Source organism: Cetorhinus maximus, chromosome 1, assembly GCF_964194155.1.
Source record: "Cetorhinus maximus chromosome 1, sCetMax3.hap1.1, whole genome shotgun sequence".
NCBI lineage: Eukaryota > Metazoa > Chordata > Chondrichthyes > Lamniformes > Cetorhinidae > Cetorhinus > Cetorhinus maximus.
Genome location: NC_135879.1, coordinates 118,226,823 through 118,245,669, shown reverse-complemented (window position 1 = coordinate 118,245,669; position 18,847 = coordinate 118,226,823). Strand labels below are relative to the sequence as shown.

General features: G+C 40.8%; 1 protein-coding gene across 1 annotated transcript in view; it reads right to left on the bottom strand.

Annotated features, from left to right (window-relative positions):
- Nucleotides 1-9,242: 9,242 nt before the first annotated feature.
- stim2b (stromal interaction molecule 2b) overlaps nt 9,243-18,847 on the bottom strand; it is a 157,243-nt gene continuing 147,638 nt past the window's right edge. The window contains exons 12-13 of the mRNA XM_078546000.1: nt 13,196-13,397; nt 9,243-10,383 (exon numbers count right to left, since the gene is read on the bottom strand). Of these exons, the coding sequence (XP_078402126.1) occupies nt 9,915-10,383; nt 13,196-13,397 (671 nt within the window). The 3' untranslated portion in view covers nt 9,243-9,914. The remainder of the gene's footprint in view (nt 10,384-13,195; nt 13,398-18,847) is intronic.

The window sequence follows — 18,847 nt, the reverse complement described above, 5'->3', positions numbered from 1 at the left end:
ACTGGGTCGATGGTCTCATTCTGGTCCAGAATATCACTATGGCACTAAATAACTGATAATAGGGCGGATACAATTATTGAAACATTTGCAAGTTAGCTTTGAAGGCTGAAATGGAATGTTTCTATGGAGGATAAAGCTGATCATATAAACAACATGAGGTAAGATAAGGAAAAGATGATGCAACAGGCCTAGTTGGTCAAGGACAGAAGATAGCTGCGAAGACTTAAAAAACTGATGGCAGGTGGATAACTTTTAAGGGTGGGCTTTTACCCATGGGTTTAAACAAAGAATTAAATATTTTATTGGACATCTTGTAGTAAAGCATATCTTCTAGAGCATTAAGGCCTCGTCAAAAATTTATACAGATCCATCCCTGAAAAAAGGTATAAAGTAAGAGACTATGGGAGGCCTCAGTGCAGTAGGGCTGAGGAGAAGCTCTGAAGGGTAGATCCACGCTCACACTCTTGGGTAATTTGAGAAGTCGTGAAGACATGAGGCACTGAGAAGAAAAGAAAAAGAAGAAGAAAGAAAGAGCTGTTCACGAATGTCAGCTACTCATCATGGCCGCACGTTTTGACTATATAACAAGTGTCATGTCCAGTCTTAAACTCTGATTAAAATCAATGTACCCACCATATTGTATGCAGTTCATCCTGATTGATTAGATTATTAATAACAAATTTTGTTTAAATTATCTACAAAGTGGAAGGATTAAAATTATAGCACTGAGTAGATTTTTATATCTAGCTCCTGAATTACAACCTGCCCCAGGTAAATTGCAGGTCTTCCTTCTCTGGCACTGATGTGAAATCCACAGCGCATTGCTGCCCTCAAATTCAGAAATAATTGGGCAACTTTGTTCAGGGAGGCCGTGGTAGGCAATATGGAAATATCACTTTAGTTTTGTCAAAGTAATGCAAGGTACAAGGTTACATGACCAGGAATTGCTCAATTCCATTACAGTTTACAAATTATGGAAAATAGAAAATTCCTTTCCCAAGAACTATTCTTTAATGAGCAGATACACTGAAAACATAAGATCAGATGTCTTCTTTTTCATATTATAACCAGTGAAAGGTTTTTAAAAAAGGGTAAGAAATAGATTTAAAAGGCAAATGATTTTTTAAAATGCTGACTAATGTACTTTGTCAAGGATTTAGTGGCCCAACCGCTCAATATTCCATCCTCTCATAATATTAGATATGCATGGCTGAAAACATACTCAATTAATTCAGTTGGTGCAGCGAGCAGGCATTAAATGCACATTTGCAAAAGAACAACCAATAGCCAAAAAGTACATTCAGAGTAAGGGCAATGTGCTTTCTCTATCCACTGTTACTGCTCAGCAGGGTCTATCTGCTGCATAACTGAAAGCTGCTTGTTATGAAGGCATTTTCTCCTAACGATATCTGTGTTTACTGAAAATTGATTTTGTAAACCAGTTTCCGTTGGTGCATGGCCCAGTGTTACAGTGGAGTGATTGGGTGTACTTTACCCATGGCCGTTTGGTACACTGCAAGTTCTTGATCTCAGCCAATGCTTGGGAGGATTTATAGCCAAAAGCAAAGTTGCAATGCTGGTTATACATGCCCCCACCTGGCATGTTTCCGTCAGGGGGGGCACGTAAAATAGGTTGAGTGGTTAGCCCACCGCCTTCTCGCCCACCTATATAATACGCTGGGTGGGGAGGCGCCGAACATAAGAAATAGGAACAGGAGTAGACTATTCAGCCCCTTGAGCCTGCTCCACCATTCAATAGGATCATGGCTGATCTTCTTGTGTTTCGATTTCCACATTCCCATCTAATCGCGATAACCTTTGATTCCCTTGCCTAACAAGAATCTATCTACTTCTGCCTTAAAAATATTCAATGTCTCGGCCTCCACCACCAAAGGCAGAGAATTCCAAACCCGCACAACCCCCTGAGAGAAAAAAATTCTCCTCATCTCTGTCCTAAAAGGGTGGCCCTAATTTTAAAATAGTGCCCCTAGTTCTGGACTCACCCAAAAGAGGAAACATCCTTTCCACATCCACCTTTTAAGGCCGTACAGGATCTTGTATACTTCAATCAAATCACCCCTCACTCTTCTAAACTCCAGTGGAAACAAGCCCAGTCTGTCAAACCTTTCCTCATAAGACAACCCACTCAGTCCAGGTATCAATCTAGTAAACCTCCTTTGAAATGCCTCCAATACATTTACGTCCTTCCTCAAATAAGGAGACCAAAACTGCACACGGTATTCGAGGTGCGGTCTCACCAATGCCCTGTATAACTGAAGCATAACATCCTTAATTTTATGTTCAATCCCTCTCGTAATAAAGGATAGCATTCCATTAGCCTTCTTAATTACTTGCTGTGCCTGCATACTAACTTTTTGTGACTCATGTACTAGAACACCTAGATCCCGCTGCACCACAGAATTATGCAGCCGTCCTCCATTTAATTAATACTCTGCTTTTTTGTTCTTCCTGCCAAAGTGAACAACTTCACATTTTCCCACATTAAACTCCATTTTGCCCACTCACTCAACCTATCTATATCCATCTCACCCAAAAGAGGAAACATACTTTGGAAAGAGTAGGGCCCATAAAGGACCAAGGGGGCAATCTATGGGTGGAGCCAGAGAACAACGCTAAAGTGTTGAATGAATACTTCACGTCCGTCTTCACCCAAGAGAATGAGGATGAAGGTACCGAATTCGGGGAGAGAGACTGCGAGGCTCTTAAGCAAATTAATATAGGGAGTGACAAGGTATTGGAGGTGTTGGCAGGCTTAAAGTTGGCAAATCTCCAGGTCCGGATGATTTGTGTCCCAGACTGCTGAGGGAGGCAAGGGAGGAGATCGCAGGGGCTCTGATCCAAATTTTTAATTCCTCTCTGGTCACGGGGGAGGTGCCAGAGGACTGGAGAACAGCTAATGTGGTTCTGCTATTTAAGAAGGGTTGTAGAGATAAGCCAGGGAACTACAGGCCAGTGAGTCTCACGTCAGTGGTAGGGAAACTATTGGAGAAAATTCTGAAGGAGGGAATCTATCTCCACTTGGAGAGGCAAGGTTTGATCAGGGATAGTCAGCATGGCTTTGTCAGATGGAGGTCATGCCTAACAAATTTGATTGAATTTTTTGAGGAGGTGACCAGGTGATGAGGTAGTGCAGTTGATGTAGTTTATATGGATTTCAGCAAAGCCTTTGACAAGGTCCCAAATGGGAGACTTATAATGAAGGCAAATGCACATGGGATACAGGGTAATTTGATAAGGTGGATTGAAAATTTGCTTAGTTGTAGGAGACAGAGGGTGATGACAGAAGAATGCTTTAGTGACTGGAAGCCAGTGTCCAGTGGCATACCACAGGGATCTGCGCTCGGTCCTCTATTATTTGTCATTTATATAAATGACATAGATGACTATGTGGGGGGTAGGATTAGTAAGTTTGTGAATGACACAAAGATTGGCCGGGTGGTTAACAGTGAGGTTGAGTGTCTTGGGCTATAGGAAGATATAGACGGGATGATCAAATGGGCAGATAAGTGGCAGATGGAATTTAAGCCTGAAAAGTGTGAGGTGATGCACTTTGGAAGGAGTAATTTGACAAGGAAGTATTCAATAAACGGCATGGCACAAGGAAGTTCTGAGGAACAAAAGGACTTTGGCGTGTGTGTCCATAGATCTCTGAAAGCGGAGGGGCATGTTAGTGGGGTGGTGAAAAAGGCATATGGGACTCTTGCCTTTATCAATCGAGGCATAGATTACAAAAGTAGAAAGGTCATGTTGGAGTTGTATAGAACCTTGGTGAGGCCACAGCTGGAGTACTGTGTGCAGTTCTGGTTGCCACATTATAGGAACGATGTGATTGCACTGGAGGGGGTGCAGAGGAGATTCACCAGGATGTTGCCTGGGATGAAACATTTAAGTTATGGAGAGAGGTTGGATAGACTTGGGTTGTTTTCGTTGGAGCAGAGAAGACTGAGGGGCGACCTGATCAAGGCGTACAAGATTATGAGGGGCATGGACAGGGTGGATAGGGAGCAGCTGTTCCCCTTAGTTGAAGGGTCAGCCACAAGGGGACATAAGTTCAAGGTGAGGGGCAGGAGGTTTAGGGGGGATGTGAGGAAAAACTTTTTTACCCAGAGGGTGGTGACGGTCTGGAATGCACTGCCTGGGAGGGTGGTGGAGGCGGGTTGCCTCACATCCTTTAAAAAGTACCTGGATGAGCACTTGGCATGTCATAACATTCAAGGCTTTGGGCCAAGTGCTGGTAAAAGGTTTTTAGTTGGTAGGTCAGATGTTTCTCACATGTAGGTGCAGACTCAATGGGCTGAAGGGCCTCTTCTGCACTTTGATTCTGTGATTCTGTGATCTGTAACCTCATGTCCTCTTCATAACATACTTTCTTACCTATCTTTGTGTCATCTGCAAATTTATCTACCGTGTCTTCATTCCCCTCATCCAAGTCATCTAAGATTTTCCTTTCACAAAGCTATGCTGACTCTTCCCAATTACCTTGAGTTCTTCTCAGTGCCCAGCTATAACCTCCTTAACGGTCGATTCTAATAACTTCCCCACGACAGATGTCAAGCTAACTGGCCTACAGTTTCCTGTTTTCTGCCTCCCTCCTTTCTTGAATAGAGAGGTTATATTTGCTACTTTCCAATTTGATGGAACCCTTCCAGAACCTAGTGAATTCTGGAAAATTAACACCAGCGCATCGACTACCTCATTTGACACCTCTTTTAAGAACTTGAATGTAGTCCATTGGGAGCCGGAGACTTGCCAGCCTGCAGCCCCATCAATTTGCTCAGTACCATTTCCCTAGTGATTTCAATTTTACCAAGTTCCTCTCTCCCTTTCACCTCCTGATTTACAGCTATTACTGGAATGTTTTTTGTATCCTCTATAGTGAACACAGAAGCAACATATTTGTTAATTTCCTCCACCATTTCCTTATTATCTACTATTAACTCCCCACTGTCACTCTCCAGAGAGCCAACATTCACTTTACTCTTTTACTTTTTAAACACCTGTAGAAACTCTTGCTATCCGTTTTTACGTTTCTAGCTAGCTTCCTCTCATACTCTAATTTCTTTGTCCTAGTTAACCTTTTAGTCAGTCTCTGCCATGCTTTATATTCGGCCCAATCATCTTTGCGAAGTTGTATGTTTTTCCCTTAAGTTTGTTGCTTTCCTTAACAACTTTAGTTAACCACGGATGGTAGGTCCTCCCCATAGAATTTTTCTTTATAGTAGGAACGTACTTATTCTGAATACTTTGAAATATCCCCTTAAATGTCTGCCACTGCTTCTCTATTGATCTATCCTCTAGCCTACTTTCCCAGTTCACTTCAGCTAGCTCAGCTTTCATCCCCACATGGTTGCCCTTATTTAAGATATTAGTCTTAGACTCGCTCTTCTCCCTTTAAAACTGGATATATAATATTGTGGTCGCTGCTACCTAGGAATACCTTTACTCTGAGGTCATTAATTAATCCAGTCACGTTACACAATACCAAGTTCAATGTAACCTTCTCTCTGATGGATTCCAGAACATGCTGCTCTAAGAAACTATCTCGAAAGCATTCTAAGAACTCTTCATCCAGGCCACTGATGCCAATCTGATTTTTCCAGTTTGTGTGTAGATTAAAATCACCCATGATTATTGCCGTTCATTTATCACAAGCACACAATATTTTCTCTTGGATACTTTGTCCCATACTATGGCTACTGTTAGGGGGCCTGTAGACCACTCCCACTAATGACATTTTTTCCCTACTATTCCTCATCCGCACCCAAACCGATTCTACATCCTGATCTCCTGAACCAAGGTCATCTCTAATCAATGCTCTCTTTGATTGACAGTGCTACCCCTCCACTTTTATCTAGCTTCCTATTCTTCTTAAGTGTCATGTACCCCTCAATATTAAGAACCCAATCATTGTCGTCCTGCAGCCACGTTTCCGTAATGGCTATCAGATCATATTTATTTACTTCAATGTGGGCCATCAATTCATTTACTTTGTTATGAATGCTATGCGCATTCAGACAGAGAGCCTTCAGTTTTGTCTTTTTGTTACCTAACAGCTAGGCTTGACAACTGATGTATTCTTAGGTTTTTTCCCTGTCCCTTCCTGTCATTCTCTGACCCTCATTTCTCATATTATTTTGCGCTCCTGTCTTGACTCTACACCTTGAATTGCTACCTCTACCCAAGCTTGATCCCTCACCCCTCTTGTTTAGTTTAAAGCCCTCTCTGCTTCCCTTGTTATGCGATTTGTGAGGACACTCAGGTGAGCACAGTTCAGGTGTAGACTATGCCAATGGTACAGCCCCCACTTTCCCCAGTACTGATGCCAGTGCCCCACAAACCGGAACCCACTTCTCCCACACCAGGCTTTGAGCCACACATTCGTCCACGAGTCATCTGACAATAGTCTCTTTTTAAAGAAATTTTATATATATTATGATGGCACTTCCTTTTATTCCCTTTTTAATAATCAGTCCAAACCAGGGGCTTTATTGTAAGTTTGGTTAGCTTATCAATTATTCCCCAGTTATATCTTATATGTCTTTATATTTTTTGATTTCTTCTTTTAATGTCACATCCACTATGTTAGTCACCCTGGTAAATTCAAGGGGGAAGTAATTATTTAATATTTATGCCATTTCAGTTATTACCTGTGAGGTATTGTGTGTATTTCTGTGACCCTGTCCCTAACCTGCTTTTGTCTGTGCCGTGTGTCTGTGGAGTTTATAAAGAAGTAAAATAATTTATGATAACTTCCAGTGAGGACAGATGCATGATTAAATGCAGAAATAGAGAAGTTGGATGTCCAAAATGTGCCGCTCCGCTGTTAGCTTCACGAAGATGGCAACTTGCTCTCTGGCTCCCCATTGAAATGCAAATATGTAGCCTGAAGTTGCAATACGTAGCTTGATGTTGCAATACTTATGCAGTAGCTATGAAGCAAATTTGCGACAGAAAGTTGTTACTCTGCATTGACACCAGGAATATCTGTCAGAGATCCTTTTTAATAATTGCTAATTGCTGCCAATGAAACCAAGTGACACAGAAAATTAACTATCAGAGTCTCATTCCTTTGGGTTTTAATTGTTCGATATTTTAACAATTTTTTTAAAAAACTTTTCCTTCATCCATTTTATCAATCTTTCTTTCTCTTTGTATCTGATTTGACATTGAATTCATACAAACTAATTTGCACATTCTTCTCCATGCTTTTGCCATTCATTTCACAATCCTTCAATCTGCCTGGTTAATGAGGTACATAAGACCTAGGAGGAGTAGGCCATTTGGCCCTTTGAGCCTGCTCCGCCATTTGATAACATGATGGCTGATCTGACTGTGGTCTCAATTCCATTTTCCTGTCTATCCCCCCCCATTACCTTTGACTCCCTTGTCTATCAAAAATTTAATTCACCCTTGAATAACTTCAATGATCCAGCCCCCACTGCTTTCTGGGAAGAGAATTCCACAGATTAATGACCTTCAAACAAAAAAATTTCTTCTCATCTCCATCTTAAAAGGGAGGCCTCTTATTCTTAAAATGTGTCCCCTAGTTCTAGTCTCGCACACATGGGAAAACATCTTCCCGATATCCACCCTATCAAGTCCCCTCAGAATCTTATGCATTTCAATAAGGTCACCTCATCTTTCATTTCTACTAAACTCATGAATTTTGGCCCAACCTGTTCATCTTTTCACACAGTTGTTTACCGTATTCATTCAGGTCCCAGATGCCCGGTTTCCCTCGCTGTGACATTATCAGCTCACACTTTCAGGAACTTGTGGTGCAAAATCCTTGTGATTAAATGAAGCAAGTCTAATTAACATCAGATGCCGAAAGATTCATTCCTACAGCGAATTATGGTTCACTAGTAAATATGTTATTTATATTTGTGGAAAATAAATAATGTCACTTTCATTTAAATACAATATTTTTATCATACAAAGATTTTACAGGTTTGCACATGTTCATTGTTATTAAGCTCTTTTACAATCATACATGGGGAAGACTTTCAACTGCCGGCCACCTTTTCCTTGCCTGAGAAATGGGCAAATTGCAGGATGACATCCAGTGGGAACCTTGTGTGTCCATTTGCCTCATGAATCAACTTCCAGGCAGGACTTCAAATGAGTCCCTAGCACTCCCAATTCAAAAATAGATATAGTCGACATACACAGAAAAATTAATGTATCTTTTGTAACCATCAACTTCCATTTATATCATTGGGGTGAACAGCATTAGCTTTGCACAACTAAAAGCAGATGTGAACAGGAGTATAAAATTCAGTAGTGGTTCTAATTTCTGCTATTTTACTTTGAAAACTTTGAACAGTTATAAAAGAATTGGGATGAATTTATTAGTGACATTACTAACAATTTTCTCACACACAGTGATCCTAACAGCTTTTCATTTGGTGACAGGATAAAATTCAAGTGTATTTGAATTAATCGTTTACATAATTATCGAAAACTGTTTTGTCAGCTTTGGTGCAATAGAGTGCGAGAATGTCAGAGGAAACATTCGATGATCTGCTGGCAGAAAATGGAGTCAGCTACTGGAGTAGATAAAAGAAATTGTAGGATATAGTTCTATAATATCACAGATATGCCACAAATAATATTCAAGTTATTTTACAGCACCTCAGAACCAAAAGATTAATGACTTTTTGTTTATAATTAGTGGTGCTTTTCAGAGGATTTCACTTTCACTATTCCCAAGATAATACAGCAGCAGATAGACAATGCGTTAAAGTTCAGAGCCACACAGTGAGGGATAAACATCGGTTCAATTCATTTTCTAATAAGCTGTGCTGGATGGAGAGGGAAAAATCAGAGGAAAGAATCACACCTAAGAGATCCTAAATACCTACTTATTCCCAGGTACAGCAGTCATTGCAAGCAGAATGGTAGCAAGCTCCCAGATCACCCTCAGAAGCAGAAGTATCAAGGACAGGCAGATCAAAAATATTATTATAAATTATTAAAGGAATTACAGAAATCAAAATGGGGGTAAGGATACCCTTATAGCCACTTGCCCCTCAGCTTCACAACACAAATCTACAATGGTAGAAGGGAGGAGGGAGGGACAGTATAATGAAAGCAAACTCTCATACACAGTCAACTCATAACAGACTTTGGTGCTAGTACACTGGAATTTTGCCCAAATGATATAAAACTTCAGTGAAAGAAGTATAATCCAATGAAATAATTAAGCAGACCATATTCACTGCGATCATATCATAATGCTTCATTTTATTCTTTTAATACATTCAAGAAGTTCCAAATACCCCAACTACCCTCGAGTCTATTAAGTTCAGGTGAAGTCGTTTTCACTTCTAATCTGCAATAAGAAATCCTGAATTACGAGTTCAGTATTTTGCCAGGTCCCGCTGCTGCTACAACCAGGTGAAGTTATGAAGAAACTATTAGTGCTTGCTTGCAGGCTGGTATTAATCCTTAACAGCCTCCACTGCCAATCTTCAGAGTTCAAAGACAAGGCATGAATGAAAAGCTCAGAGGCTGTCAGGTATTTTTAATCTGTGCAGCAGGTTCGTAAAATTTTTATAGGAAATTAGTCTCAAGAATAATGTTGCTTTCTCTCTCATAGAAATTCCACTGTTTTTTAAGAGATTGGAAATCTGAATCCTTAAAAATCCTACCAAAGCTCTACATGTATAACAGTAAAAACATAGAATCTGCTTAATTTCTCTATAAATCTTTATACATTGTCTATATAATCAGAGGTACCTTCCCCCATCAGGAAAGTAATAGTGCAACATTTATTTCTACAATTGTAACTCGGGCAGAAACATAGCCCTCTGTGTAACATCTAAATGCAGCTTTCGTAAACAGATGTTACGGTGAATTAGGCTTCACTATTGTCACACTTTGGCTTTTTATCATTTTGACATTTTCTTGAAGATTTTTTTCAACTTGGAAGTTTTTTTAACTCTGTCTGTGCTACAAGCCAGGTCTTGGGACACCACTGCTTGTCTCTTAGTTTGGCTTTTCGGAGCTCTCATTGTACTATTTTCACTTTGCGTGGAAAGTTCTAAGACACGCCTTTCCTGAGCAGCTGGTAGCTGTCCCATGCTGTAGGATTTCTCAAGACCATTCCGAATTGGCTTAATGGCCATCAGAGAGCTCACAATCATACTTCTGGTGTCCACTGGGCCCAGAGAATCAGGTATCGCAGCTGACTGCTCGTATGTCACAGATGAATCAGCAACAGATAGGTCATCTAGGGAGTTCTTGGACATATTACATGAAGGACCTCTAAGAGCCTCACTGGTTGATAAGAGAAACAGCTTCTTTCCATTCAAAGACCCAAAAGAGGAGTCACACTCCGAAGCTGTCTCCTGCGTGTCCCTGCAATACAAAACAACGAAACAGCAAGTTAATATATTTCCTTATTTGCAAAACTCAAATATTAGATAGGAAATTTTAGGACTGATTTCAGGTCAATGCCAGGGAAACTACAACAACTTGTATTTATCCAGTGCCTTTGACGTAGTGAAACATCCCAAGGAAATTACTTGAGCGTACAAGAGTATAGAAACTGCACAGTGACCCATTATGTCAATGCTCCAGATCGTTGGTTTCCCTCTGGGATTTGATGCTACCCCAAGACATGGGTCTAATCCTATATAAATGAAGTGGGAGGGGAAATACTAGCCTTCCTGCCTCACTTTCCAGTGGTTTCCATCACCATTTCCACTGGTGCCAAATAACTCCGTGATGGGTCTGGGAGTGCTGCAGATTGGAGAGACTCTGCATCCTTCCTACAGTTCTTTGGGCCGAGGAGCCTTCTGACATACGAATATGCAAATTAGAAGGAGTAGGCCACTTGGCCCTTTAAGCCTGCTCCGCCATTCAGTAAGATCATGGCTGATCTGATTTTATCCTCAACTCCACATTCCTGCCTACCCCCAATAACATTTCACCCCCTTGCTTATCAAGAATCTATCTACCTCTACCTTAAAAATATTCAAGCACTCTGCTGCCACCACCTTTTGAGGAAGAGTTCCAAAGACTCTCAACCCTCAGAAAAAAATTCTCCTCATCTCTGTCTTAAATGGGTGACCCCTTATTTTTAAACAGTGGCCCCTACTACTAGATTCTCCCACAAGAGGAAACATCCTCTCCACATCGACCCTGTCAAGATATGTTTCCATCAAGTCGCCTCTTACTCTTCTAACACCAGTGGATACAAGCCTGGACTGTCGAGCCTTTCCTCAGACAACCTGCCAATTCCAGGTATTAGTCTAGTAAACCTTCTCTGAACTGCTTCCAATGCACTTCCTTCCTTCCTTAAATAAGGAGACCAATCCTGTACACAGTACTCCAGATATGGTCTCACCAATGCCCTGTATAATTGAAGTAAAACCTCCCTACTCTTGTATTCAATTCCCCTCGCAATAAATAATAACATTCGACCAGCTTTCCTAATTGCTTGCTGTACCTGCATACTAGCCTTCTTCAACAACGCTCAGATGGCCTTGAAGCTGTTGACCAGACCTGTACCTGTGCTTCTGTTTCTGACCCCTTTCCTGGCATGAAAACAGGCCAACACTCAGGGTGCAACAAGGCCATGTTAATGACAGGGCTCATTAAACTCAGGTACTAAGATTTGGCTGGATGACAATGTACTTTAGGTACACTGCCTGCCCAGTATCCATGCAAGAGGGAAGTCAGAAAAAAGAGCCTTACTGGACTGTTCAACAGCACAAAGCAGATGAGAGGTTTGTAAGTTAATTGGTTTTCACGCGCTACTTTAGCGAGGTTTATATCAACGACCCATTGCTATTGGGGAAATTTAGAATCTCACTGGGAGAAAAGCGGTGCATTTTTCCATAAACATACCACAAAATACATTGTCTTTCTTGCCAACCTTTCTAGCTATCCACATAATAATTGCATGTTGTTACAGATGCAAAAATAATACATTTTAAAAGGATAAAGATCTAAATAACAAAGCAGAAAATGTACAAACTACATATGGCCTCTAACTGATGTTGAAAATTTGCACGGAGCTATGTTCCTCTGTATTTGCCCATCTACATTAAATCCCATAAGGAGTACTTGAACAGTGGTCTAAGGGGCACGTCAGATTAACAGGTATAGGTCACAAACATGCTGAAGTCCCTGGATGACCCATCAGAAGCATTGTCAGTTAGCCCTTCAAGAACATCCCTTTAGATACTTTCACAGGATGCATTATTACTTGGCCATGCATTCACCAATGCTGTTCAGCCAGCACAAGCTAGGTAATTGTATAAAACTGGCTCAGGTCGGCTCACTCTTGTGTTTTCCTCCCTTTTGGAGAACTTGGCAAATGAGGAAATCAGAGAGATAGGAGTGTGGTGCTTTTACACCAATTTATTAAGGACGCCATTTCTAATCATTCATTCTTTTAAAATAATGCAAATAGTCTCAAGACTGGTTATTTTTAAAAATTGGAAAGTGACATGTTGATCACCACAGAGAACAGGAGAACTCCAGGAATGTTAAAAGGCCAGCTGATGGCTACCTGCAGTTACAGACATTTCTTAATTGAAATGTTTATGTAAAAGATTCCAGATTATCTCCAAATGTTTGTTCAATGTAAATACTTCATTCAAGGTGGCGATTTATTCATCAGAAGAGTTAGTCTCATTGAGAGTTTTCTGGTACTGCTATATTAGGATTAATAATTCATATCCACTGCAGGTTAGTTACGGTCCTGTGGTAACTAGACTGATACCTGAAGCTAAATTTGGTTGACGGGGATATTTCCAGTCTCTTCCTTCATAAATCTGTTGATGTGGATTTAAATCCTGGGGCTTTGTGACGTGTAAATTTTCCAGCATGACCTGCAATCAGCACTATCAGTTTCAGATTTTGAAATCCATACTGAAATGAATTGGAAAAATTGTTGAAATTCCAAATTTTACCCCACATCTGATGGATTGTCCCTTGAAAAATTTGCAGAATCCAAGTTTATCTTTAATCCATTTCACATTGTATTGTCAGTAAGCTTGTATAGCTCATGTTTTTGGGGATTAAAACTAACAGTGGTTAAGTAATTTACTCCCATTCAATTTCCAGGATGTTCTCGTGAGAATGCTGAGCAAACTGCGGCAGGGTAAAATACAATTTGATTTGCTTCAATTCATTCCATAACACACAACAATCTAGTTACCAATTCTTGTCAGCTGTGAAGAATATGGCATCTTCCTCCTCTTCACCACGATGAAAGGTTGAACAGCTGTTCATTACAAAGATGTCAGGAGTGGAAGATTGCAAGGAAGGTGAAAGTCCAGAAGGGATCAAATTGGGCCTCCGATTGCGACCCTGGCTGTTGCTTTTTGGTAAATTGTAATTGAGTTTACCGTGAGCTACTGCTGAAAAAAAAACACATACAAACAAACATTTAGAGACAGGGATTTACACTTCAGTGATCTAAAATACAGTTTAGAAGTTAAATTATGAGGGAAGATTGCACAAACCTGTCTCATATTCCCTTGATTATAGATGATTGAATGGTGACCTGATCAAGATGTTGTCAAATGCTAAGAAAGTTTGATACAGTACACATTGATGGTGGTCAAATTCAAGAACCAGCGCTTGGCCATTTAGAAGGGAAATTAGGAAGCAGCTTTTCACATAAAAGGGTAGTGGTAATCTTGAATTCACTTCCCAAAAAGGCTATAGATGCCTTCAAGGCTGCAATTGATAGATGTTTGTTAGGCAAGTGTATCAAGGGATATGGAGCTAAGGAAGGTAAATGGAGTTGAGTTACAGATCAGCCACGATCTAACTGAGAAATAGAGAAGGTTCGAGGGGCTGCTGAATGGTCTAACTTACGTTCCATTTTTTAGCTTAGCATATGAAATTTGGCTGTGGCAATGAAACTGTGATTGCTAAATGAATCACTTACTTACAAGCATACAATCAAAAAAAGCTATTATATTAATTGATGAGAAAAAACAATGTACCACTAATATTATTGTTGTAACTCTTTAGACAAACAAGTGATGTATCAGTATTTGTAATTTATATTGTTTTAGGTAAAACAATTAAGTTTAATTGTTTAGCCTAAATGATCCAGATTTTTTAAAATTAAAATCCCAACGGAAAATAGCTACACCACTTGTGGTATGACATTCAGCAGTCCTCAGGCACAATGCAAAAATTAAGTGGCAATTATTTCTCATACAAGCTTCAAGTGTCTGTCCTAATTCACTTTGCCAATTCAGTGTCAAATAAAGGGGTAGCTTGTGTTGCAGTCCCATATCATCAAATCATAGATTCAAATTGTACAGCAGGAGGCCATTCAGTCCAGCATGCCTGTGGTAACTCTTTAAAAGATCTATCTAATAGTCTCACTCCCCTGCTCTTTCTGCATAGTCCTGAATTTGTTTCTATTTTCAAGTATATATACAATTCTCTTTTGAAAGTTACTATTGAAGCTGCTTCAGACTTACCACCTTTTCAGACTGTGTATTCCAGATCTAATAAGTGGCTGATAAAGAAATTTTCCTCCACATCCCTTTGGTTCTTTTGGCAAGAATCTTAAATCTCTCGCCTCTGATTACCAATGCTACTGCCAGTGGAAACAGTTTCTCTTCATTTCTCTAAGAAAACCCCTAATAATATTGAACACTTCTATTAAATCTCCACTTAACCTTCTTTGATCTAAGGAGAACAATCCCAACCCTGTCAATCTCCCCACATAACTCAAGTCCCTCAATCCTGATACCATTCCACCATAAGCCCAGAACGGGACATAATACTCCAGCGATTTATAAAGGTTCAGCATAACTTCCTTGCTTTTTATATAACTGCTACTAAGACTTCTCAAATAGATTTCACATGTTTTTGAATCCAAGTCCTAGAGTCTAATTTGAAACTTATTTCTTTAAGTTTATTTAGCAGTTTTTTTCTGGAGTTTGGTGACAGAGGGTGTTCAGTGAGAAGGGAGGAGATGCTCCCTTCTTTTTCTATCTTTTCTCAGAAAGAAGAGCAGCGGCCTTGGTAAGTAGGAACTGGTGAGTAAATTAGAAAAGTGTAATATTTTTAAACAAGTTGCTATACTTGGATTTAACTGAGAAGCGCCAGGAATAAGGGAAATTTAGGGCCAATATAATAAAGTAATATAAATAATCCAAAGTAGAATAAAGTTAATTTAAGGGAAGTAGAGTTAAAGCATAGCAGGGAAGCTCAGTCGAGTGGAATGCGTGTCCTGTAATACGTGCAAAGTCATGGAAGCTACTGATGTCCCAGCTGACCACGTGTTCAGGAAATGCTGTCAGCTGCAGAAACTTGAACTCTGGGTTTCAGAGCTCGAACAGTGGCTGGTGTCACTGTGGCGCATCCACGAGGCTGAGAGCTACATGGATAGCAGTTCAGAGAGGTGGTCACACCATAGTTTAAGGACCTGGAGACAGAGAGGGAATGGGTGACCACCATGTAGTCCAAGAGAAGGAGGCAGGTAGTGGAGTTGTCCCCTTGGATCCTGCTCAAAAATTGGTTATCCATTTTGGAAGCCGGTGAGGGTGCTGGTTCCTCAGAGGAGTGCAGTCAGAGCCAAGTTTATGGCTCCACGAGCGGCTTGGCTGTACAGGAGGGGAGGAAGAAGAAAGGAAGAGCAATAGTGATAGGGGATTCATTGGTTAGGGGAACAGACAGGCGTTTCTGCGTCCGTAGATGTGACTCCAGGATGGTATGTTGCTTCCCTGGTGCCAGGGTATCACAGAGCAGCTGCAGGACATTCTTCTGGGGGAGGGTGATCAGCCAGAGGTCGTGGTCCACATTAGTACCAATGACTTAGGTAGGAAGGGGTATGTAGTCCTGCAATCAGAACTTAGGGAGCTAGGTAGAAAATTAGCAAGCAGGGCCTGCATGGATTACATTGAGCCCATGAAAATTTATGCATCTAAAAATGTAACCATATTCCAGGCATGGCATAAGTATTTATTGTTGTGCTTTTGAGGGGATCTACATTCCCTCCTGCATGTTTCATAATGGCAGCTCCTAACAACAAAATTATTTTCCACATCAAGTGAAACACTTAGAAAATCTGGTACTAAAAGCACCAGTTCTAAAGTGATCGTTCTTAGAGGCATGTTTTGATGTGTTTATCAGATTAGAAGTATTTTTCACATCTAGACTTGGACAGTTTCTAATTTGGATATAATTTGTCATCTCTTTGTTGTAAACTCTTCCATTGTTTAATATATGAACCATTTGATACCTGTCAGTATTTTATTGCCATGTGTCTCATTTGCTTTATTAATCTGACTATTGTTAACCCCAATTTCTCTGTTTCCACTTCTGGTTTTACTGGTAGCTGTTTGCTATAACTTGTAATACTGATTTGCAGTTCTTGCTTCAACCCTTAGCGGTGACACCAAGAGAGGCTGATGCACAGTAGTTACTCTGGAAGTAGCGCTACAAAGTTTGAACGTCATAGCAACTCAGATATAGTTGTTTTATTTGTAAATTGCAGACTGCACACATCTCCTGTATTTACTGAGCTGTGCAAACTTTGCCAATATTTACAAATTTCCTGTTCTGTCACATAAAACTGCGTGAAGCCCACAACTTTCAGGCAGCTATGCAGATGCACCACCAGATTAGTTGAACCTATCTGATCATAGGTCAGAAATTCTAAGCTGTGCGACAGAACACAGTCATACTTTCCTTTTTGGGTACCTTGGGTAAATCACTTGTTTTCATAAATTAGTCTTTATGTCGTCAGTGTTAGATGACACAATAATGCTTGTACTTCTTTGTTCTGGTTTGAGACCTGTCACAATATAAATTAACTTTAAATATTCCAGGTGTGCAAGGCACTGGTATACCAAGTGTTAAACAAAAGCTTATTTTAGAATGTTGAGGGAGAAGGAGATAATGTGTTTGGTGGCATCACAGCGGAGGTGGTGGAAATGGTGGAGGATGATCTGTAGAAGATAGGCGCTAGTGAGGTGGAAGATGAGGTAAAGGGGGACCCTATCTTGTTCTGGGTGGGTGGGGAAGTGATGAGAACAGAAGAGCGTGAAATGGAATAGGTATGGCCGCGGGTTTTGTCAACCACAGTGGAGGGGAACCCTCGGTTGAGGAAAAGGGAAGACATAATGGAAGCACTGGTATGGGGAGTAAAACATATCAGAAGCACTAGTATTCTGAAGGAACCGATGCCTCCACAACACCCTGCTCCACTCCTCAATCATCCCCATCAGTCCCTCCCCTTACTCTGGCCCAGGAGGTGAACTGCCTGCCCTCTTACCTCCTGTCCCATGATCCAGGGCTCCAAACACTCCTGCCAGATGAAACACTCTTTAGTTGTACTAATTTTTCTATTTAGTATACTACATTTATTGCTCATGATGTGGTCTCCTCTATACTGGGGTGACCAAATGCAGGTTGGATTACCATTTTGGGGAACACCTCCATTCACTCCATGTGTGAGCCTGAACTTCCGGTCGCCTGTCACTTTAATTCTCTTTCCCACTCTCTTTTTTACTTCCCTTTCCTCCACTTCCTACACTGTTCTACTGTTCCTGTACAAGCCGGATGGGTTGCACCTGAACAGGGCTGGGACTGAGTTCCTTGTGGGGTGTTTTGCTAGTGCTGTTAGGAGGGCTTTAAACTAATTCGGCAAGGGTAGGTAATCAAGAGAAAACATTAGGTAGGAATACCAGGGTGCACAAAATACTGGGAGAGACAGATAGCATCAGTGTAGAGAATAGTAAGTTAATAGGTAAAGTCAGGGCAAGGGAGAAAGTATCAAAATCTAAATCAGGGTGACTATGCATGTATGCGAATACACGGAGTATGGTAAATAAGATTGGGGAGTTACGGGCGCAGATTGCCATGTGGAAATATGACGTTGTGGCGATATCAGAAAGCTGGCTCAAGAAAGGGCAGAACTGGCTGTTAAATATTTCCAGGTACAAGGTGTTCGGAAGAGTTAGAAAAGGAAGGAAAGGAGGAGGGTGGAGGTATTGGTTAAGGAGAGCATTGCAGCTCTGGAGAAAGAGGATGTCCCAGAGGGTTCGAGGACGGAATCAATTTGGCTAGAGCTAGGAACAAAAAGGGTGCAATTACATTGCTCGGTGTAGTCTATAGCCTGCCAAATAGTGAGAAGGGCATAGAAGAACAAATCTGCAGGGAAATTCCAGAGAGATACAAGCATTGTAGAATAGTTATAATGGGGGACTTTAATTATCCAAATGTAGACTGGGACAGTGGTAGTGTAAAGGGTGGAGAGGGACAAAAGTTCTAGATTGTGTTCAGGAGAATTTTCTACAGTAGTATGTGTTCAGTCCAACAAGAAAAGATGCACTGTTGGACCTGGTTCGTGGAAATGAGGTGGCCAAGTAGATCAAGTGCCAGTGGGGGAACATTTAGGAGGCAGTGATCATTGTATTGTACATTTTAGGATGATGATAGAAAAGGACGTTAGGCAATCCAGAGTAAGAATAATTAACTAGACAAGAGCAGACTTCGATGGTGAAAGAGCAGAACTGGGCCAGATAGACTGGAATGAAAATTTGGCAGGAAAGACTGTAGCTGAACAATGGGGTACCTTCAGAAAATAATTGGTTCAGGCACAGTCAAGGTATATTCCATCAAAAGGGAAAGGTAGGGCAAACAAATCCAGAGCTGCCTGGATAAAAAAGGGGATTGAAATTAAGATAAAAGGAGAAAAAGTGCACTTATGACAGGTGTCAGGTAGAAAATACAGTTGAGCACCAAGAGGAATACAGAAGGTTCAGAGCGGAGGTAAAAAAAAGCATATTAGAGAAGCGAAGAGGGATTAAAAGGAAAAACTGTCAGCCAACATAAA